Source organism: Heteronotia binoei, chromosome 5 (assembly GCF_032191835.1).
Source record: "Heteronotia binoei isolate CCM8104 ecotype False Entrance Well chromosome 5, APGP_CSIRO_Hbin_v1, whole genome shotgun sequence".
In the NCBI taxonomy this organism is placed as follows: domain Eukaryota; kingdom Metazoa; phylum Chordata; class Lepidosauria; order Squamata; family Gekkonidae; genus Heteronotia; species Heteronotia binoei.
Window position 1 is genome coordinate 165,707,783 of NC_083227.1, and position 23,427 is coordinate 165,731,209.

General features: G+C 47.5%; 1 protein-coding gene across 4 annotated transcripts in view; it reads left to right on the forward strand.

Moving 5' to 3' along the window:
* GABRB2 (gamma-aminobutyric acid type A receptor subunit beta2) overlaps positions 1-23,427 on the forward strand; it is a 286,449-nt gene that overhangs the window by 222,393 nt on the left and 40,629 nt on the right. For all 4 annotated transcript variants that reach the window (XM_060240635.1, XM_060240636.1, XM_060240637.1 and 1 more), the window contains exons 7-9: positions 17,226-17,363; positions 20,557-20,709; positions 23,047-23,291. In XM_060240635.1, the coding sequence (XP_060096618.1) occupies positions 17,226-17,363; positions 20,557-20,709; positions 23,047-23,291 (536 nt within the window). The remainder of the gene's footprint in view (positions 1-17,225; positions 17,364-20,556; positions 20,710-23,046; positions 23,292-23,427) is intronic.

Sequence of the window (23,427 nt, forward strand, 5' to 3'; positions counted from 1 at the left end):
TATAAAACCCACGATTCGGAGCCATAGAACTGGTTAAATAGGCTCATGCAAACCCCTCCAATAGCCCACTATGTTGGAAGAAACGTGGTGGTACTGGAGATTATCTTCACTGCTGGCTGCAATGCCCATTGAATAAAAACTTTTGGTCCTTGATACTTACTCAAATTCAAACAATTACATATGTGACCATCTCACCAACTCTGGAGGACCTCTTTTTGAATGAATGGTCTTTAGCACTTGTCTCATATACATTAACAGTTAGGGTCCAATTTCTTTTATATGCAGCCAAATCAGTAATTGCAAGAAACCAGAAATCTACATCTCCACCTACCATCTCTCTGTGGCACAAGAAGCTGTGGGATCTTTACACCTTGGCAAAACTTACTGACAATGTCAAGTATCACGAAAAGCCCAATTCATCCTCAAATTTCACTCCAATATGGCTCCCTGTTCTAGAATAAAGTCATCAAGAATGCCCTAAAATAGTCAACGACTTGTGTCTTTGGTAAATGTTTTAGTTCTGAATTATGTTCAGCCTTCCATCCTTCCGAGGTTGGTAGGATGCTGGGGGAAAAGTGTAATGACCGGTAAAGGCAATGGCAAACCACCCCGTAAAAAGGTCTGCCGTGAAAATGTTGTGAAAGCAGTGTTACCCCAGAGTTGGAAACAACTTGCACAGGGGACCTTTCCTTTTCCAATAACCTGCAAACTGATTAGATCAATATTTATTTCACCGGCAACACTTCCAGTGTGGCTTCCAGGACACTTCCTAGTTCTTATCTAAGTAGTGAAAGATGCACATCTAACCATTCTAAACTAACGCTGGTGTATTGTTTAAGACATGTTGATAAAATCCTGCTTTAGAAATGGTGTTACCTGGTCCAATTTTTGTGAATTGACATTTTATTGATATTTTGTAATAAACTGTTATACAGAGCAAATCCTTGAGTACGTAATTTTGCATATTATCAACAATGATTTAAAAAAAACGCATCAAAAATATATTTGCTTTGGAAGCAAGAAAAAATACCGGATAAATGGGATTGGACTATGAAAGTTCTATCGTGGAGTGAAATGGATAAATTAACTAGAACATTAAGAGACTATGATTTGGAGATATTTAAAAAAGAGTGGAGGAAGTTTAAAGAATACATAGAGAAAGAGTCGAATGTAAGAAGACATTGGACAATTTTTTAGTAATATTGGGGGGGGGGGGGAAACGAAGAAGCAAGAAGGGGGGGGGAAATATATATATAATTTTGATTAGTCAGATGTATCTTTAGCTTTGAATTAGAATCTATAACCTCGGGGAAGTCTATATTGGAGGGAGGGGGGATTGAAAAGTCATATGGGTTAGTATTGAAGCAACGAAGGGAAATTAAGTTCTGTAACCATATGCTATCAATAAATTGGTAAAACAAAAAAAATATATATATTTCGCCATCACCTTCCAGCATATCTCCTGAAAAGAAAGGATTTTTATTACATTCTTTGCTTGCTCAGAATAACTACAAGCTTTCATGTTGAAAGCTTAATCCATGTTCAGATGGGGCCGACTAGCCATTAAGGCCACTAGGAAAAATCCTGGTGGGCTGATAGCCTGGGGTGGCCCTGCACAAAGCGGGCAGGGGTCACTGTTGCTTCAAGATGGCAGTACCTGTAAGGGGAAAAGAAGCCTGCTACTTCTGCCCCCCTCCACTTTCCAGGGTTGCTTCTGCCTCCCATTTCCACCTCTGGGTTCAGAAATGTGTTTGCTTCCTTAAATCTGTTGTACTGCATACAGAAAAGCCTGCTGTGTTGAGAACAAGGAGAGTGTATCTCGTGAATCTTGTCAAGCGTATATAGGTTATCTCAACAGGATCTCCCACGTTGCAAGATATACTGAACAAATACCAGACACTTAACTGGATGCCTTTACTCTGAGCCTTAGTAGCAAGTGATCATATTCCTTGCAGTCCTTGGATTATTGATCAGGGCTTTGCGTTCTGGAAGCCACTCGTAAGTTTGTGCCGTCGTTCTGTTATTGTTATATTTGCTGGTGGGACGAGGTTCAGTAGCCTTTGTGAGTTTGTGTGCTGTTCTCTGCGTGAGAAATGTAATATGTAATATTTCACTTTGAGGGCAATTCCCTTTTATGTATGTAAAGATCTTATTAGTGGCTTTGTTTTCATGAATATTTGCATGCAGCTATTCTCCTCTTCTAGCCCGGGAGTAAACATTATGTAACCCTCACTTGCATAACGCCAGATCTAGCAGAACTCAGATGGAATGCTAATCAAGGAGGATTAAGAATTTACTTGAAAATTCAGATCTTCAGTAACTAGTGTCACAGAGGTTCTAGAGTTGTTATCACATTGTCACTTATCACGAAGGGCTGTGAAAAGCAGAAGTGGATATGCTAAAAACTGTTTACTCAACAGTCAAGAAAGAAATTCTTATGCTTTTCATAGCATAAGCTAGAGGTACCATAAAATGGGCCGCCTCTGCGGCTCTGATCCTGGGGCTCTTTAAGGGGGGGATGAGTCTGGGGCATCTGGGGTGGGTGGAAGGGAAAGGATCCTCTTCGTTAACTCTTTAAACGTTCTTCCACCAGCTCCGGGAACAGAGCTGCAGAGGCAGCAATGGAAAAGCAAGGCAGGCTGTTTCAAACTGTCCGAGAGGACCCTTCCAATGGGAGGCGAGTCCCAGCAGAGGAACCTGGCAATGCAGAATGGCAAGGCACAGTGTCCCCAGCAGTTTCCCCCATGCCCTCCTCTCCCTACCACTGACTGCATCTGCTCCATGGCTGGGCGGCTCAGCATGCACTCTGGGGACCCCAGCATAAATGTTAACAATGATCTAGGAAAGGGAAGCTGAGTGAGTGTCCACATTACAGTGTTTGGGGGGGGGGGAATCTCACCCCCCTCTCCAGCCATATGCAGAGAGGACAGGGAAGAAAAGAGGAGCATTAATTAAATTACCTTAAATTAGATTAGCAGTGCCCCCCAATAAATTTAAATGCCCGCCAAAGCAAAAAAATCCTAGCTATCGGCCTGTAACTGTGGTGCTGGAGTGGGAGGGGAAGGCAAGGCACTGGCAAGAGGCTTACCAACTTGCATTCCAAGGAGACCAAAGCCAGTTGCATGTGTCTGACTAGAAGGACACCAGCTGGAGGGGCACCAGAGGCGCTGCCTTGCGGCCCCAGCTAGAGGTCCTAAGTTAGGAGGGGATTTAAGGTGACCATGGAAAGGAGTTGGATGGATGAAGGCAGCTGAGGAGTTAGGTAGCTGAAAGCCAGGACTTTTTTTGAGCAGGAACGCACAGGAACACAGTTTTGGCTGGCTTGGTGTCAGTTCTGACTGGCTTGATGTCAGGGGGTGTGGCCTAATATGCAAATGAGTACCTATTGGGCTTTTTCTACCAAAAAAGCCTGTGTGAAACCATGGTGATGTCAAGGCGTATAGCCTAATATGCAAATGAGTTCCTGCTGTGCTTTTTCTACAAAAAAAAGTCCCCCTGAAAGGTAACAGTTGAACAATTAGAGAAGTGGATTATCTTTCTTTCAAACCAAGAAAAGTAATGTTACCTTCTGAAGTGAAAAGCTGAATAAGAATATTAGAAGACCAGTATCCTGTTTCTCACAAAGGCTACCCAGATGTCTAGGAAGGTCCACAGTAGGGACACAGGACAAAGCCTTCCCTTGTTGTCTATTTGTCTTCCCAAAACTGATTATACTTACTGCCTCTGGGCATGGAGGTTATATTCAGATATCATTGCTAATTGCCACTGATGAACCTATCCTCCATGAATTTGCTCGATCACCTTCTAAAACCATCTAACCATCACTATTATCCTGTTACAGTGAATTAAGCAAGTATTAAGAAGTTCACTGCCTTCTCTTCACAGTATGCATTGGTGGGAGGGGCTCCAATTCAGTTGAAGAGCCTCTGCTTTTCATGCAGAAGGTCCCAAGTTAAATCCCTAGCATCTCCAGTTAAAAGTAGGTAATGTGAAACACCTCTACCTGAGGAGACCCTGTAGAGCTGTTGCCAATCTGATTATTCTGGCCTAGATAGACTGATGGTCTACTCAGTCAGGATAAAGAGGTTGTGTATGTACCTGATTTACTTGGAAGAAGTTCATATTATTTTAGTGCTTTAATTTTGCCAGAGAATTATATTATTCTCGTGTGTACTTGTGTGTGAAGTGCCATTAAGTCACAGTTGATTTATGGTGACCCCAGCCAAGGGGCTTTCAAGGCAAGTCAGAAGAAGAGGTGCTTTACCACTGTCTTCCTCTGCAGAGTCGTCTTTGGGGGACTCCCTTCCAAGCCCTGACCTTACTTTGCTTCTGAGATTGGACTATACCATGCTGCCTTCCCTCCCAATACCCCCAAAAACTTGACCTATCCATATGGATAATTTAAACATATTCAAAGATTTATTTGCTAGTTTTATTTTATTTTGTAGCGTTTTATGACCATATTTTTTTTTTGGGGGGGGGGGAGAGGCGGGAAGTAGTTGAGATATTTTAACATGTGTTGTCTTCTGTAGTTCAGCCCTAGCAAATGCCCTGATGGGAATTAGATTGCTGTAACGAATCATAATAAAAGCTTCTTCTAAACCAGAGAACTTTGCATGAGCATTACTTGCAAGTCTTGCATCATTGCAAGTAACGTCAGCTTCTTCTCAGATGCTTTTTCCTAAGGAAAAAGGCCTGAGCTGGATCACCCAGGCTAGCCTTATCTTGGCAGTGTCAGTCCTTGTGTATTTGAGTGGGAGACCATCGAGGTAGTCCAGGTTTGCTACACAGAGGCAGGCAACAGCAAACCACTTGTGTTTATCTCTTGCCCAGAAACCCCATGGGGCCACCATATGTCAGCCAGGACTTGAGGGCACTTTGCACACATGCAGAAAAGGGGAGGGGGAGAGAAAGGAAGAGCCATATGGCTTTTTTCACTGACAAATCATATCTTGTAGAGAACTGGCAACTTTATTTTCCATGGTTCCAAACATCCTGTCTCCACAACTATGCACATCTGAGTACCTTATCTTCAGGTTATAGAGCTTTCTTGACTTAACTGATCTTGTGCCATGGGCCAGTCACACAAAAGTTTGGGGTCAGAGGTTTTCACAGGAATTTTAAAGCCGTTCAACTGAGCTCCTGTGGCCTAGAAGATTGCGGCAGTGAGTCTAAAGGCATTATTTTCTTCATACTCACTCGGGACTGTAGTGTAGTCTTTTATTATGTCACGGGCTGAAAAGCATGAATGGCTAATGACTACTATCTGAAGAGATGGTTGTTCAGTTACCAAACCTTGTGACTGTACATGCCTACCCAAGCACTGAATCTTTCAAAAAGATTATGTTATACTAGGAGTGACAAAAAATACAACAGGCTCTAGAAAAAGGCTCTGGGTGAGTGCCCCCCCCCCTGCCCTTGCTGTCTTCCACCCACTCAAGTGAAGGCATGCACTTTCTGCACACACACACACACCTGAATGGGAGCTGATGTCTGCCATCTGGAGAGCAGTTTTAATTCTGAATGATCGCCAGTCCTCACCTGGAGATTGGCAACAGTGGTTCCCCAGGAGAATATGGCATTGTATCTGTCTGATGTCTCATCCCTCCTCAAACCCCACCCCTTACATCTTCAGGAATTTCCTAACCTGGAGTTGGCAGCTATATCCTTCCCTGTATCGGCCCCTCTTTCAGCTTTCCATTGCCTTCCCCCTCCATGCACCTTCTACATAAGAAAAGGACAATCGTTCTTCACACAGGGGGGGGGGGGAGACCAAAGCAGCTTACATAATTCTCCTCTCCCCACTTTGATCTGCACAACCTTGTAAGTTAGGTTAGGCTGAAAGTCTGTGACTGGCCCAAAATTATGGTCAGCTCCCACAGCAAAAACCTTGATCTGGCAGACCCCGCTCTGAAGACCCCACCACCACCACCTTGACTTTCACTCACCTCCTCAGTTCCCTCTAAGCTGCAGAGTCTTGTGAGCAAAAATTCTACTTTGTGAGCCGCTGGCATTAAAGTTGTGAGCCACTGCATAAATTTAGTGTGCTTTGGGGTCATCCTTCCTGAGCTAAGACAAAAAGGTGTGAGCTGGAGGCTAAAAATCTGTGAGCTAGCTCATGCTAACTCAGCTTAAAAGGAACACTGCTCCTCACCCTTGCTGTCTTCCCACCCACCCTGCAGCTGAAACAGACACCGGCTTTCCATTCCACACACCCCCGCCAGCATATGTTTGTGTGTGTCCCAGTGTCTGTGGTGGCTTAAATCCCTGAAACAGGTCCAGAATGCTGAGAAGGAAGAATAATGGGGGGAGGGGTGCAGGGGGAGCATGACGACAGTCATACAGACACTGAAGCACATCATTCCTTTTGTTTGCAGTGCATTGTTACCACCTTTTTCTGTCATATCCAGCCTTGCATCAGTGTGAGCTTGTGGCATGATTTATTTATTTTTTGGCCTGGCCTGGTTGTGTTATAGAGTATGCACCTCAAGGCAGGTATTTTGTGTAGGGGGATGTATCTGATTTCAGTTTTCCATCTTCTCCCCCCTTCCTGCAGCACCAATCTGGTAAAAGTACAGTCTTTCTCCACAATGGGGACAAAAGCAGGAAGCAAGCAACCTCACAGAGTATAATGACACAGCCCTCACCTGGAGATTGGCAACAATGGTTCTCCAGGCAGAAATGGCTAATTTTGAGAATGAATTCTATGCCATGGTACCTGGCTGAGATCCCACCCTTTCTCAAACTCACCCTCTCCAGGCCCCACCCACCAAATCTCCAGGGGTTTCCCAACAGAATTGGACCCTCTGATATGGATATGGTTCTGACGTGGCAGGGCCAGCAGTAGGCGGGTCACAGCGAGGCTACCCAATGGTAGTGGGAAGTGGTGACAGACAGAGTGTCAGCCAATAGCTGGTGCAGTGAAGTCCCACCCAGTCCCAATGAATGAGGAAGCTGGGATTTACCAACATGAAACTGGTTTTATGTCTATAGATTACGGTTGGAGAATTAATGTAGTTCAAAAAAGGAGGAAACTTGAAGAATCAGAGGACTACTCATCAAATCACCAATCAAATAGCTTCTGTCTAGTATTGGTCAAAGTAGGTTGCAGTAATCCTCCTCGTGGATCGTTATACGATGTTATACCTATTATTTCTACTAGTAATTTGGTCTCTCTCGTTCACATTCACACAAACACACGTGGCTGTTCTCGCTGTTTTCAGCAAAAACAGAATCAGTATAAATTGGTATCTATGAGGATACTAGGGTTGCCAAGTCCAATTTAAGAAATATCTGGGGACTTTGGGGGTGGGGCCAGGAGTCTTTGGGGGTGGAGCCAGGAGACATTGGGGGCGGAGCCGAGAGCAAGGGTGTCACAAGCCTAATTGAACTTCAAGGGAATTCTGGCCATTACATTTAAAGGGACTGCACAAATTTTTAAATGCCTTCCTTCCATAGGAAATAATGAAGGATAGGGGTACCTTCTTTTGGGGCTCATAAAATTGGACCCCCTGGTCCAATCTTTTTGAAACTTGGGAGGTATTTTGGGGAGAGGCACTAGATACTATATGGAAAATTTGGTGCCTCTATCTCAAAAAACAGCCCCCCCCAGAGCCCCCGATACCCGCGGATCAATACCCCATCATTCCCTATGGGAATCGTTCGTGGAGGTGCATGATGGCTCTGGGGGCGGGGCTTGCCCCGCCGGCCACCTGGCTGGGGGAGGGAGGAAGCCTGTAAAACCGGGGGATCCCCCTCTGGGACCTGGGGATTGGGAAGCCTAGAGGATACAGAAAATCAGTTCCTTAAAAATGCAACACAGTTTGCCTTCTGCTGCGCATTAAGTTATCCCATCCCTTGCATAAACAAACGTGAAACAAATCCTGAAGAAATGTTACAGTCAAAAACAGCACCTGCCCACCAGTTTAGGGAAGGATTAAATATAATGACCCAGTTAATCCTTTAAAATGAATGATTAATTCACTGAATCTTGTTCTGATGAAAATTTAGAGGCTTATGTATAAACTACGTTGCTTACTCCAGGTTGGGAAATATCTGGAGATTTGTGGGTGAATCCTGGGGAGGACCAAGGGCATAATTCTATAGATTCCACCCTCCAAAACAGCCATTTCTCCAAGGGAAGTGATAGTTTGGAGACGAGTTGTAATTCTGTGAGATCTCCAAGCTTCACCAGGAGATTGACAAATCTAGAAGAAGCCCAACTTTCTGCTTCAGCTCTCTCTCTCTCTCTGCATGGATGTGTAATAGTTTAGGCACAGTAATTAGAATTGCCGACATTTCTTTGGATTGAAGCAGGTTTCAATGGTGTTAGTGAAACTAGCTTAATACAAACCTAGGGTGTGTATCATGCATTTCCCCCTTACTGAACCCTTCACTTTTCTCTTAAAATTGTACTGTTTGCCAGCAATCTAATGCCTACATAGGGTTGTCAATCCCCAGGTGGGGGCAGGGGATCCCCCGGTTTGGAGGCCGTCTCCCTGCTTCAGGGTCATCAGAAAGCGGGGGGAGGGGAGGGAAATGTCTGCTGGGAACTCTCTTATTCCCTATGGAGATTTATTCCCATAGAAAATCATGAATTGATCCACGGGTATCTGGGGCTCTGGGAGGGGCTGTTTTGGGGGGTAGAGGCACCAAATTTTCAGGATAGCATCTAGTGCCTCTCCCCAAAATACCCCCCAATTTCAAAAAGATTGGACCAGGGGGTCCAATTCTATGAGCCCCAAAAGAAGGTGCCCCTATCCTTTGTTATTTCCTATGAAAGGAAGGAATTGAAAAGGTGTGCCGTCCCTTTAAATGTGATGGCCAGAACTCCCTTTGGAGTTCAATTACGCTTGTCACACCCTTGCTCCTGGCTCCGCCCCTAATGTCTCCTGGCACCACCCCCAAAGTCTCCTGGCTCCACCCCCCAAAGTCCCCAGATATTTCTTGCATTGGACTTGGCAACCCTATGCCTACATTTTCCATAGATGAAATATTCTGTGACATCCAAGCAACTCAGCTAGTATTCATATTCCTCGGTGCTCTTGTGAAAGTACTGTTTTTAAAGTAACTCTTTAAATCAGTTCCGCCTGCATGGGACAGTGTTTTAATATTGCTTTAATATTGTGTTATTTTAATTGATATGTCTGTAGGCATGTTAATTTATTGGCTGTCTTGAACCTTTCATGGGAAAGGCAGGATAGAAATAATTTCATGGGTAAATAAATGTATTTAGGATTGTGTCACGGCCCGAGTCTCTGACACGAAGCTGCGGCTGCTATCGTCCTGGCAACGAGCCAGGACCTCTCGCAGACAGCCCAGGCGAAGCACAGGGAGTGGTCGTAAAACAGTCCAGTTGATTGATAACGTAAACAGGCAGGCTGGAGGGTGAGACGGAAGCTTGGTCAGGGAAGCCGAGAGTCAGAAGCCGGGGAGCCGAGCCGAAAGTCAGAAGCCGGGAAACAGAGCCGAGAGTCAGAAGCCGGGAAGCAAAGCCGAGATCAACGATACCTAAGCCAGTCCGATAAGCAAAGCCAGAGTCCAGAATACCAGTCTATGGGTCAGGCCGGGTCAGGAATGCACAGGTTCTTTCCGAAGCAAGGGGTGCGAGACGCAGACACATCCAAGGGTGTTCGCTTGTTGCCAGCACAGTTTGGCCTGAGGCCAGGATCCCAGATATACTGCTGGCTAATTGGCTCGTTAGAACTCCGGGCTCAGATCTCTTCTAGCCCGCATGCGCGCCTCTCTACGCCTGTTCCTGAATTCCAGGCGTCTCCTCTCGCGCAGGCGGGCCCCAGGTGTTGGTGAGTCTGGGGGAGATGAGCTAGTACCTGGTGTGGCCAGATTGGTTTCAGGTGGCCCCTGCTGCTGGCTGGCTCCTTCAGGACTTACGTCCTCTGTTGCTGAAGGCATCTGCACAGCAGGGGCGGGGTCAGAAGCAGGCACCTGCTCTGAGTCAGCAGGGGCAGGCATGACACTATCCCCCCCCTCAGGCCCCCCCTCATCCAAGCCGCCTGGCTTATCTGGGTAGGCCTCATGAAACTGCCGGAGCAGGTCAGGGGTATGCAGGTGGGCAGCCGGTTCCCAGGAGCGATCCTCGGGAGGGTAGCCTTCCCAGTCCACCAGGTACTGGAGTTGACCTCGGTGCAGCCGGGAGTCTAGGATCTGGTGGACTTCAAATTCTTCCTCATCGTCCACCAGCACCGGTGGCGGAGGCGGTGGTGGAACGTCCCTGTTTGGGTCCGGCGCTGCCGCTGGTTGGAGGAGGGAGCGGTGGAATACGGGGTGTATCCGGAGGTGGGCCGGAAGGCGTAGGCGGAATGCCACGGGGTTGACTTGCGCCTCTATGGGGAAGGGCCCGATGAACCGATCGGTTAGCTTGGAGGACCGGCCAGGAGTCCGGAGGTACCGGGTCGAGAGCCAGACAGAATCTCCGACCTTGAGGGGGGCTCCGTCCTGGCGATGTCGGTCCGCGGCCAGTTTGTAAGCGTCCTTGGCGCGCTGGAGCTGAGTGCGCAGGAGGGCGTGGAGCGCGTGGAGTTCCTCAAGTCGGTCGGTGGCTGCGGGAACGTTGGCGGAGGGGCCGAGCGGAGGGAAGAATCGGGGGTGCAGTCCATAGTTGGCGGCAAACGGCGTGGTCCGCGTAGAGCTGTGGACTGCGTTGTTATACGCGAACTCTGCCAGGGGTAGCAGAGTGGCCCAGTTGTCTTGCTGATAGCTGGTATAGCAGCGCAAGTACTGCTCCAAGGTGGCGTTGGTCCGCTCGGTCTGCCCGTCGGTCTGGGGATGGTAGGCGGAAGACAGGTGTAGTTCTGTCCCCAAACCGTGCTGGAAGGCCTGCCAAAAGCGGGATGTGAATTGTGGGCCCCGATCCGAGATGACCTGCGTGGGTAACCCGTGCAGGCGGAAGACGTGGTTTAGGTACAGCTGGGCAGTCTCCGGCCCGGATGGTACTCTGGCACAGGGGACGAAGTGGGCCATTTTGGTGAACAGGTCCACCACAACGAAAATGCAGGTGTGGCCCTGGGATCGTGGCAGGTCTACGATAAAGTCCATGGACACCACGTCCCAGGGACCGGCGGGAGTCGGCAGGGGTTGCAGGAGACCGGAGGGCTTGGCCGGTACGTTCTTGGCTCGGCGGCAGACCTCGCAAGAAGCCACGTAGCGACTAACGTCCGCTCGGACGCGAGGCCACCAGAAGTCCCGGGTCAACAGATGGGCGGTCTTGTGCTGCCCGAAGTGCCCAGCCGGGGGGGCATCGTGGGCCAGCCGGAGGATGCGGGATCGGAGAGGCCCGGGAGGGACGTACAACTGCTCCCGATGGTAGAGCAGCCCATCCCGGGTGGATAGTTCTCCGGCAGGGTCTTGCTGCGGTTCCTGCAGGTGTTTCTGCGCCCACGGGTCGGTGTCTTGGCTGGCCTGTATCTCGGCCACCAGGGCGGGTGCGGTCAGAGTGGCGGCAAAGACCGAGGGTGGCAGAATACTAGCCCTGGGGGCTTCGGTGGCACTAGAGGTGTTATAGTCCGGCCGGCGGGACAGAGCGTCGGCTCTCTGGTTCTGGGAGTGCGGGACGTAGGTGATGGTAAAGTCAAATCGTGAGAAGAACAGGGACCACCGGATCTGCCGCTGGTTCAGCCGGCGGGTGGTCTGCAAATGTTCCAGGTTACGATGGTCGGTGAAGACTTGGACCGGATGCCTGGCCCCCTCAAGGTGGTGGCGCCAGACCTCAAAGGCCACCTTGATAGCCAGGAGCTCTCTCTCCCAAATGGTGTAATTGCGTTCGGCAGCCGAGAGCTGCCGGGAGTAGTAGGCGCAGGGCTGCCATGGCTGGCTAGGCTCGTCCCGCTGGGAGAGCACGGCTCCGAGGGCCACATTGGAGGCGTCCGCTTCCACCATGAAGGGCAAGCTCGGGTCAGGGTACCGCAGAAGGGGACTGGAGGAAAAACTCTGCTTGAGCTGGCGGAAGGCCCGGTCGGCTTCGGGGGTCCACTGAAAGGGCTCCTTCGGTCGGAGGAGTCTGGTCAAGGGCTTGGTGAGGTCGGCGTAGCCCGCGATGAATTGCCTGTAATAATTGGCGAAGCCCAGGAGGCGCTGGATGTCCTTCCGACTTCGAGGGGCCTGCCATTGAAGGATGGCGTCGACCTTCCGCGGATCCATCTGGGTTCCCTGGGGGGAAATGATGTGCCCCAGGAACTCAACGGACTGGAGGTGGAAAGCACATTTCTCCAGCTTGGCATACAGGCGATTGGCTCGGAGTCGCTGTAGCACCTGGCGGACGTGGTGGATGTGCTCCTGTTCGGATGCAGAGTAGACCAAAATGTCATCTAAATAAATGATCAGGAACCGGTCTAGCAGGTCACGGAAAACGTCATTCATAAAATGTTGGAAGACGGCGGGGGCATTGGTGAGCCCAAAGGGCATGACCAGATGTTCGTATTGGCCATACCTGGTGCCAAAAGCGGTCTTCCACTCATCCCCGGCTTTGATACGAACCAAGTTGTAGGCCCCGCGAAGGTCGAGCTTGGTGTAGATCGTGGCCCCTTTGACGCGGTCGAGGAGCTCAGGGATCAGTGGGAGCGGGTAGCGGTTCCGAATGGTAATCTTATTGAGGGCCCGGTAGTCGTTGCAGAGTCGCAGGTCCCCGGTCTTCTTCTTAACGAACAGGACAGGTGAAGACAGGGGCGAGGTGGAGGGTCTAATGAACCCTCGGGCCAAGTTCTTGTCCAAGTACTCCCGGAGGGCAGCCAGTTCCGGGTCTGCCATGGGGTACAGGCGGCCTGCGGGTAGCGGAGCGCCGGGCACCAGGTCGATGGCGCAATCGTAGGGCCGATGTGGGGGAAGCTGGTCTGCTTCCTTCTCATTGAAGACGTCCGCGAACTCCTGGTAGGGAGTTGGGAGTGTGGTGGCGGCCCCCAGGAGGCTGGTGGTGCGTGGGGAACCGGGTTGGTTGACAGGCGGCACCTGAGTCGAGTCGGGTGGTAGCGGGGAACAGGGTGCGAGGGTACTCGAAAAGCTCAGTTCACGTTGCACCCAGTCCACATGGGGGTTGTGGGCTTGCAGCCAGGACAGGCCCAAGATAACAGGGAAGCGTGGCATGCGGGCCAAATCGAAGGTCTGCTTCCCTTGGCGCTGTTGGACCCACAAAACGAGTGGTAGAGTTTCGTGGCGGACCGGCCCCGAGCGCAGCAGACGACCATCCACTGCCTCGACCAGTGTAGGAGTTCCCTTTTCCCGAACGGGGACGCCATGCTCCTTGGCAAAGTGGCTGTCCATGTAGCAGCAGGCAGCCCCTGAGTCCAACATGGCATGGACAAAGATCCACCGGTCGTCGGGAAGCTGCAGGCGGATCGGGACCAGGAACGGGGTGGGTGGTGGATGGACGGAGCTAGAGGACCTCAAGGAGTGCCCCAGGCCAGGAGATCCGGCTAGACCTGGGGCTGGCCTTTTACCGAGGCAGCGGAGCTCGGGGTGCGCTTTGATTTGGCCGGGCAGGAGCTTGCAAAATGCCCGTCCCCTCCACAATACAGGCACAGGTTGTGGGTGCGCCGTCGGTTCTTCTCCTCAGGGGTCAGGCGAGGGCGGGCGCCGCCCAGCTGCATGGGTTCTACAGCCGGCGGTAAAGCTGGGGTACCTGGAACGGGAGCCGCCGGGGGGGGCCTTGTTGGAGTAGTGCCCCTCTTCTGCCTCTGGCGCCGACCTTGCAGTCGCCCATCAATGCGTAGACACAGCAGGATCAGGTCCTGGAGGGCGGCTGGGCGGTCGGTGCGTGCCAGTTCGTCCAGGACGGCATCGGAGAGGCCTTCAGTGTACTGGTCCACCAAGGCAGCTTCATTCCAGGCCAGGTCTTGAGCCAGCAGCTGGAACTCTGTGGTATACTGAGACACAGAGTTCTGGCCTTGGTGCAGAGCCCGTATCTTGCGATTAGCTGTCTCAGCACGCCCAGGGTTGGCATAGGCGGCCTGGAAGTGTGCCTTGAACCGTGTGTAGTCTGCTAGCAGCGGCGAGGGCTCTAGCAGCAGAGGAGTGGCCCACTTGGCCGCTGGCCCTTTAAGCAGGCTCAGGATAAAACAGACTTTTGTTTTGTCTGTAGGGAAGTCGCCCTGCCTTATCTCCATGTATAGTTCACACTGGGCGAGGAAGGCAGGGAACTCTTCCAAGTTTCCTGCGAATTTCTCAGGAATGCTCACCGGGCAGCGAGAGCGGGGAGCAGCGGCGGCAGCCAAGGCCACGGCATTGGACGCAGTCTGCTGCTGCAGAGTAATCACCGCTTGGGTTAATTGCTGCACCTGGTCTAGGAGCCCCGGCAAGGGGTCCATGCCTCCTGCCGCTTGGTCCGTCATGAGCGTGCCTGGTGAGTTTTGGGTGCTGGCAAGCTGTCACGGCCCGAGTCTCTGACACGAAGCTGCGGCTGCTATCGTCCTGGCAACGAGCCAGGACCTCTCGCAGACAGCCCAGGCGAAGCACAGGGAGTGGTCGTAAAACAGTCCAGTTGATTGATAACGTAAACAGGCAGGCTGGAGGGTGAGACGGAAGCTTGGTCAGGGAAGCCGAGAGTCAGAAGCCGGGGAGCCGAGCCGAAAGTCAGAAGCCGGGAAACAGAGCCGAGAGTCAGAAGCCGGGAAGCAAAGCCGAGATCAACGATACCTAAGCCAGTCCGATAAGCAAAGCCAGAGTCCAGAATACCAGTCTATGGGTCAGGCCGGGTCAGGAATGCACAGGTTCTTTCCGAAGCAAGGGGTGCGAGACGCAGACACATCCAAGGGTGTTCGCTTGTTGCCAGCACAGTTTGGCCTGAGGCCAGGATCCCAGATATACTGCTGGCTAATTGGCTCGTTAGAACTCCGGGCTCAGATCTCTTCTAGCCCGCATGCGCGCCTCTCTACGCCTGTTCCTGAATTCCAGGCGTCTCCTCTCGCGCAGGCGGGCCCCAGGTGTTGGTGAGTCTGGGGGAGATGAGCTAGTACCTGGTGTGGCCAGATTGGTTTCAGGTGGCCCCTGCTGCTGGCTGGCTCCTTCAGGACTTACGTCCTCTGTTGCTGAAGGCATCTGCACAGCAGGGGCGGGGTCAGAAGCAGGCACCTGCTCTGAGTCAGCAGGGGCAGGCATGACAGATTGCAGTATTGGTGAGTGTTTTTTCTGCATGTACCTAAATATCTATAATAATGAAAATATCCAAGTAACTTGTGTAGAACACTTTAGGAATGTTATGCATGCTATCTGTGTGCTCACCCTTAGACTGAAACAGAAAAAAAGAATCCGGTCGCTAAACCGTGCTATTGGCTTCCCTTAAGGAATAACCATATAGTTACCTCTATAGGAAACAATATGTGGGTGACCAGTTTTACAGAAAAATCAAAGAGTGAATGCTCCCAGGAACAAAAATGAAAAAAATGGAAATTAAGTTCAAGGACATTGTATTTCCCTCAATTTAAGTTCTTTATTTCATAGCCCCGGAAGAGCTAGGCTGTGAACACAGTATTTTATTAAAAAATGTATTGAGTGACTAACAATGCAGTTAAGGAAGAGATAATACAAATTGGTGAGATACAAAATATTTCCAAGCAGGGATGGCGCGTGGGAGTAGGCCATGGAGGTGGCTGCCTAGGGTGCTGCGGGGTGTCCCCTCCCCTCACGCCAGCCAGCCTGCTCGGCTTCCCCATGCTGCAGGGAGGCAGAGCAGGGCCTAAGAGGAGCCCACCGTGCAAACCAACCCATCTGCCACACTTTGCTTCCCCACGCCGGGGATGAGTGAAGAATTTAAAAGTTAAATATCTCTGAACTACTGTTAAATATGAATGAAATGGGGGCTCTGTTTTTAGTCATTTCTGTTTATCTGCATATTCTAGATTTCAAGAGCTGCTTCTTGTCCTAATGAAACAATGCCGTCTGTGATTTCATAAGTGTGCTGGTTGAAGTGTGTTTGGATTTAGCTCCATTTAACCACGAGCCATTAGTGTAATTCCTTGATTTCTAGTAAAACAATTAGTACACTACTATGTCTGCAGTAGGACTGAATAGATTTCCCCTGTTCCATTACATTGTTATTGCAGAATTTTGATCTGCATTGCATTGCACTCTCTTCTTCCTTAATTGCACATTAACTAGGAGGATATCTAAAATTATCTCAGTAACTGGAGCAGGCACCGTTTACTGCCCCCTTTCAGTTCCTTCCCATGCTGCCGATCTACAGATGTGCGGAGATAAAACCATGAAGCGAATATACATATGTTTGTATCAGAACTATTTTACATGATTTTCTGTTCATGCGCATATGCACTTTTGACATTGGTAAAAGACCAACAAGGTAGCATAAATTATTATTATTATTATTATTATTATTATTATTATTATTATTATTATTATTATTATTATTATTATTATTATTAAATAAGTTAGGGCCCTGCGAGAGCACGTACAGCTCCACAGGGCCTGTAAGACAGCACTATTCCACCAGGCATTTGTAAACTAGACTGTTGGCTGCTACAGTTTTTGGGTAACATATGGACCACCTCTTGTAATCTACCTTATAGCAGCAGCAGAGAACATCCATCTGAAACTTCAGATCATAGCAGCAAAATGTCAATCTTCTATGTTTTTAAACTGTTTTATGGTTTTTATGTAATAAATGTTTATACTCATGCACATGCATGACCATGTAAGCCACCCTGAGTGGGAAGGGCGGGATATAAGTGGAATTAAATAAATAAATTAATAATAATAATAATTATTATTATTATTATTATTTCAATTTGGTTCATCACCTCATCCCAGCCAAGTGGGCAGACTGCTAACTAGAACCCCAGTATAGTTTGTGAAATGGCTCATATTGCTATGTAGATTTTATTTTAGATGGAAAATGTGGATGTTGTACAGCAAATGTATCCAATAAAGAGGGTGCCAACTCCAGATTGGAAAATTCCTGGATATTTGGAGGTGGCGCTGGAGGGATTGGGGAAGTGGATACCAACAGGGTATCATGCCATAGAGTCCAGTTTCCAGAGCAGCCATTTTTTCCAGGGGAAATGATCTCTGAAGTCTTGGGATCAAATGTAATTCCAGGAGATATCCAAACCCCACACTGAGTTTGGCAACCCTATCAATAGCTTGGATTCATTTTTGTTTTAGTGAAATATTACCAGTACTCCAAGTAAAATGACTGAATTATTCTTGCAACATATGTGTTACTGCGAGTATACCGTATCCTACCATTTTTCTTCTTCTTTCAGATGGCTACACAACAGATGATATTGAATTTTATTGGCGTGGGGAAGATAATGCAGTTACAGGAGTGAGAAACATTGAACTGCCACAGTTCTCCATTGTAGAGTACAAACTTATCTCCAAGAAAGTTGTTTTCTCAACAGGTTTGTGAAAGGATAATCTAAAGGAAGACTGCTGAAAAGCTGTCTATAAATAGTTCAGGATCTTAAGGAATATTTAAACAATCAGATAATCTCAAAATTGCTAAATAAATTGTGATGGTTGAGAGGCAAGGGAGGCAGGGAATTCTGTGACAGTTATGGTGATGGAACGGGATGGCATCTCTGTGACTGGGAGGATGTAGGGAACATGCTCTCCACTGAACAGAGAGCCTCCTTTCCAGCTAACATGCTAGAAAAACATGCTGTCTTTTGATGTGTTAATGCCCCTTGATTGGAGGGTTTGGGTTTTCACCGGCTTGAGCCCAGGACCTGACATCTAGATTGGCTAAGGTCTGTGTAGCACACACGAACAGGGGCTGAAAAAGGGAGCTGTTCCTTTGTCTTTGTTCACTCATTTTACAGCAAAGGAGGTCAAACTGCTGTTTGGGATCCACTTGTGGCTTTTTCACACATGCTCTTAAAGCTCCCCCCCACCCACCCCATCAGCTGGCTCGGAAAAGCTATTTGTCTCTTTAAATCACTTCTCCAAGCCAACCCCGCCAACGGTTTGGAGAATGCTTTTAAAGTTGCTTTCTTTTTACCTCTCCCTCCTCCATCTATCTTCCTCCCTCCCTCCCTCCCTTCCTTGCAGCTCTCAAACACCTGACATTCATGTCTTACACCTCTCAAACATCTGATGTCCATGTCTTCTGGCTCTGAAACAGCTGGCGTTTATTCTGCGTGGCTCATATTGAACAAGTTTGGCCATCACTGTTTTAGAGTGTATAAGGGGAGCTAACAATGAAGGACAACGGGGGAATAATGTTTTGCCATGAAGGATAACAAAAGGGTATGATGCTAAGGAAGACTGCAGATGCACTAAAGGGGACCTTGTGTAACTGACGAAGGCCGGATACACCATGGATTGTAGGAACATAGTAACTTTCCTTTTGTTTATTTTGCATGGTGCATTTTAGGTCTGTTCTTCTGGTACCTTCAGTTTGTGCCCTGTAGAAATTAAGTTGTTTCATTTGGAGAGGGTTTGCACAAGTCTTTGCCAGTCTGCTTTGGCTACTTGGCGTGCTACCGTAACACCTCCGTAGATTTTACAGGCTGGATTTTGCCCGAGGTGGTGGCAGCAATAAAGAGGGCAAGACGGTGGCTAGTCTGCCCCACGAGGTGACTGAGTTCATAAGTGCGTTATAATTTCTTTCCCAAACTAAATATGCAGTGGTGATTATACTGAGGGTACAAATACCTTTGGATTTGACCAGTGGAACACTTTATTAAAAAAAAAAAATAACATTGGTGTTAAGTCTGAGCTACCAGTCTATTTCCTGTGCACTGCAGCGATTCAGTTCAGGACAAAAACGATCAGTTGCATCCACGAAACATACACCCTTTCAGGTGCTTGATGATGCCCTGTGGAATGGAAATTATCTCCTTTTCCTCTCTGCTACACAGATTTCCAATCTGAGTCCAATGAGCTATTTTTATTTTTGCCAAACAATAAATCTGAAACAAAAAGATTAATTTCTGCGACTGATAGTGAGGAAATAAGCTTTCAGATTGATTGAGTCTGATTGTGATTATTTCTTTCTTGTGTCACTCGTTTGTTAGAACAGCTGTGCTCTCAAGGGTTTCCTTAGACAGCAAAGAACAGTGCCTTAGAAGTCGAATTATCGTAATTGTGTTGGAGGTCCCTCTTTTATACTCAGGGCAACCACGAAACTATGGGAACAAAATGCCAGAACTGTACTCATCCTGAGGGTCATAGAACCATAGAATCGGAAGGGATCTCCAGGGTTATCTAATCCAATCCCCGCACAATGCAGGAAATCCACAAATATCTCCCCCATACCACCTCAGTGACCCCTGTTCCATGCCAAGAAGATGACAAAAAACCTTCAGGATCCCTGGAGAAAAGTTGTTCCCTGACCCCAAAATAGCCTGGAGAAAAATCGTTTCCTGATCCCAAAGTGGCAATCAGCATTTCTCTTGACATGTACGTTGTTTTCCTGTGATGCTTGGGATGGACCTAAGGGGGATGTATTGCGAAGGTGCAACAGGTTCTTTCTGCTGACGGATTCAGGCTCAATAAGCACACAAGCGGTGAAGGAAAACAGACTATTATGGAAATGTCTCTGGTAACGTGCAGAAAATAAATTAACAGACATAAAGGAAATGTGTCCCTGAGCCCCTTCAGTTGATTGGAAACCCCAAAGCACGACAGCGGGTGAACGCCTAGAACTGGCCTATGTGCTTAACACTTCTCTGTGGTCCAGCCGGAGCCATAGTTCTATAATAGGGTGCTTACCAGGAACTTACATACTGTTTTAGAATCACATGATTTTCATCTGCCTGCATGCATGTGTGTTTATCCCATAATTGACGTTGGAAAGGAATAATATATCCCAAGGGCAACCAATGAATTGTGTGGGGTGGCAAATGCCTACGCTCCCTACATTCCAATAGCACAAGCGTCAACTTAACGTATAAGCAACCCACTCCTAAAGTGTAATAACAGAGATAAGTGAATAGTAAGGGGGAAAACCTATGTTTTTAAGCGAGAACATTTTTCACACCAGTAATCTTTGCAGGTCCAACCCTCAGGGGCAGATGGAGAAACTGTGGGTCACCACTAACTCCTCAAATTACAGTGGTTTTCTACAAAGTGTCACTACAGGGAGCCCAGAGGTAACCTATCTCTTGGGGGCCCATGGTGTCAGTTAACTGACCAGAGTGTAATTACCAAGGAGCCCACAATAAAGGAACATAATCCTAGCAAAACATCTCAGCGTGTTGCTTGCTATTTACGACAAGGTTTAGAATTCATAGGAATCTCTTTAGTGATTAGCATTATGTAGGCATCTTGTGAATTAATTTTCAGTCTGGGTATTTTCAGTTGCAGTAAGCAGTGGAATTTACAAGATGTTATAAACTGGGAAGATATTTTGGAACCACTGGGCAGCTTAGTTTTATACACACATGTATGTGTATATATATATATATATATATATATATATATATATATATATATATGCTAGCAAAATGGCAATTGTCCTTTGATGATTTTGAGCAGGTTTGAAACTGGTTCTTACTTGTTTCATTGGTGATGGGGTTGACTTTGCTACCATAAAAGTCAGCAATAATTTAGCAAGGTTGCAGGACTTTAAAATGTTCCTTTTCATTTTAGGTTCCTACCCAAGGCTTTCGCTGAGCTTTAAGCTTAAGAGAAACATTGGCTACTTCATTCTGCAGACCTACATGCCTTCCATTCTGATCACAATTCTCTCGTGGGTTTCATTCTGGATTAACTATGATGCTTCAGCAGCAAGAGTGGCTTTAGGTAGATATTTTTGCTCTATTTATTATCTCTCAGGATTACCATACTGGGGACACATTCTAACAGACCAGTTTAAATACAGTATTTGCAGTTAAGTAAATTTAGCCCTTTTTTTTTTTAAGGATTAAAAATATTTCCAGCAACACATGAGGTTTGGTGGTGGCTTTCTGGTTTTTTTTGCATACTCATTAAGTTGCATTTAAAATGCAGCATTTGAATCATTACAATTCAGCTCTAAATGAGCTAGCTGTATAATCACTGCAACTGAAATTAGTTCTGGTAACACATGTGATTCTTATATTTATTGCTCTGTGTTTTATCTAATGAGAGCAAACATTCATTTAGTTTGCCAGTCACAGAGTTCCAACCACAAGCCCAAAGTGTTAGACTACATTATTGTCTTTTCTTCTTAGGTATAAATTAGATAAACTTGTAACAGGACTTTAGACACTGTTCTGTCATTTCAAATAGTGCAAGCAAAATAATTAGTACCTTTAATCCTGAGAACACACTCGTCACTCAAGTGGCTTGTTTACACAATAAAGGTTCAAATACTGTTTTCTCTGCTCATAAGAGCTACGTAGACAAGGAATTCCAGGGCCTTCAACCACACAGTCTTGTTCACGTTCTTAAATCTGTTCAAGCATTATAAAAATATACTAAATAAATAGATCTGCTATTCCTGATATCAGTGGCCTGATTTTGAAGTCCAGCTGTCAAGATAGACAACTCTCTTGACTCAGTCGATGTCCTGGCTCCCGTACTGTGATGAGCCCAGGATTGTAGGAGTTTATATTGTACATTCCCTTCCTTTGGTGTAGTGGTTAAGTGTGCGGACTCTTATCTGGGAGAACCGGGTTTGATTCCCCACTCCTCCACTTGCACCTGCTGGCATGGCCTTGGGTCAGCCATAGCTCTGGCAGAGGTTGTCCTTGAAAGGGCAGCTGCTGTGAGAGCCCTCTTCAGCCCCACCCACCTCACAGGGTGACTGTTGTGGGGGAGGAAGGTAAAGGAGATTGTGAGCCGCTCTGAGACTCTTCGGAGTGGAGGGCGGGATATAAATCCAATATCTTCATCTACCTCACAGGGTGTCTGTTGTGGGGGAGGAAGGGAAAGGAGATTGTGAGCCGCTCTGAGACTCTTCGGAGTGGAAGGCAGGATATAAATCCAATATCTTCATCTACCTCACAGGGTGTCTGTTGTGGGGGAGGAAGGGAAAGGAGATTGTGAGCCGCTCTGAGACTCTTCGGAGTGGAGGGCGGGATATAAATCCAATATCTTCATCTACCTCACAGGGTGTCTGTTGTGGGGGAGGAAGGGAAAGGAGATTGTGAGCCGCTCTGAGACTCTTCGGAGTGGAGATATCCAATATCATCTTCTTCTTCTTCTTTCTATACCTCAAGAGGGCTCTGAGATCTAAGAACATGTCCCAAAGTTGTGGTATTTTATTTATTTATTTACATTATATTTATATCCCGCCCATTCCATACAGACTCAAGGCGGCTAACAGCATAAAATGGACAGTTAAACAAACAATATTAAAGCAATAAAACAATCAGATAAGAACAATGGTGCTACTTAAGGTAGATCATATCATATACTGAGTCTAGAAATATGGAACGCTTGAAAAAAAGTTGTCATTAGTAGTATTTTACATTTTCTCAGAATTGCTGTAACAAAAAGATCCAGAAAATGTATGGACACTATTTCTTCTTCCAATTTAATAAATAATATTTCTGCATTGGGAGTAGAAGAAAAGAAGATGATATTGGATTTATATCCCGCCCTCCACTCCGAAGAGTCTCAGAGCGGCTCACAATCTCCTTTCCCTTCCTCCCCCACAACAGACACCCTGTGAGGTAGATGAAGATATTGGATTTATTTCCCGCCCTCCACTCCAAAGAGTCTCAGAGCGGCTCACAATCTCCTTTCCCTTCCTCCCCCACAACAGACACCCTGTGAGGTAGATGAAGATATTGGATTTATATCCCGCCCTCCACTCCGAAGAGTCTCAGAGCGGCTCACAATCTCCTTTACCTTCCTCCCCCACAACAGACACCCTGTGAGGTGGGTGGGGCTGGAGAGGGCTCTCACAGCAGCTGCCCTTTCAAGGACAACCTCTGCCAGAGCTATGGCTGACCCAAGGCCATGCTAGCAGGTGCAAGTGGAGGAGTGGGGAATCAAACCCTGTTCTCCCAGATAAGAGTCCGCACACTTAACCACTACACCAAACTGGCTCTCCTGAGGTAGTGCTCGCCTTTCAGCATGACGGCATATATATTGATGCCTTTTTAATAGAATGCGTGTTTTAAATTAGAGTATGTTGTTGGCTTTTCCCAGGGATCACAACTGTTCTCACAATGACAACCATCAACACCCATCTACGAGAGACACTGCCTAAAATTCCCTATGTGAAAGCTATTGACATGTATCTAATGGGATGCTTTGTCTTCGTCTTCATGGCTCTACTGGAATATGCCTTGGTCAACTACATATTCTTTGGCAGGGGGCCGCAGCGTCAGAAGAAAGCAGCTGAAAAAGCTGCCAGTGCAAACAACGAGAAGTTACGAATGGATATTAATAAGGTAAATTGAAATGGGGCATATTTCAGTTGTATTGTTAAAATGTTAGCACGTAACTCCCGTTCAGAGATCCTGTGAGTCTACATTGGCTTGAAACACAGAGCCTTTCCAGATGACTTTTTTGAAAAGTAGCTTTCAT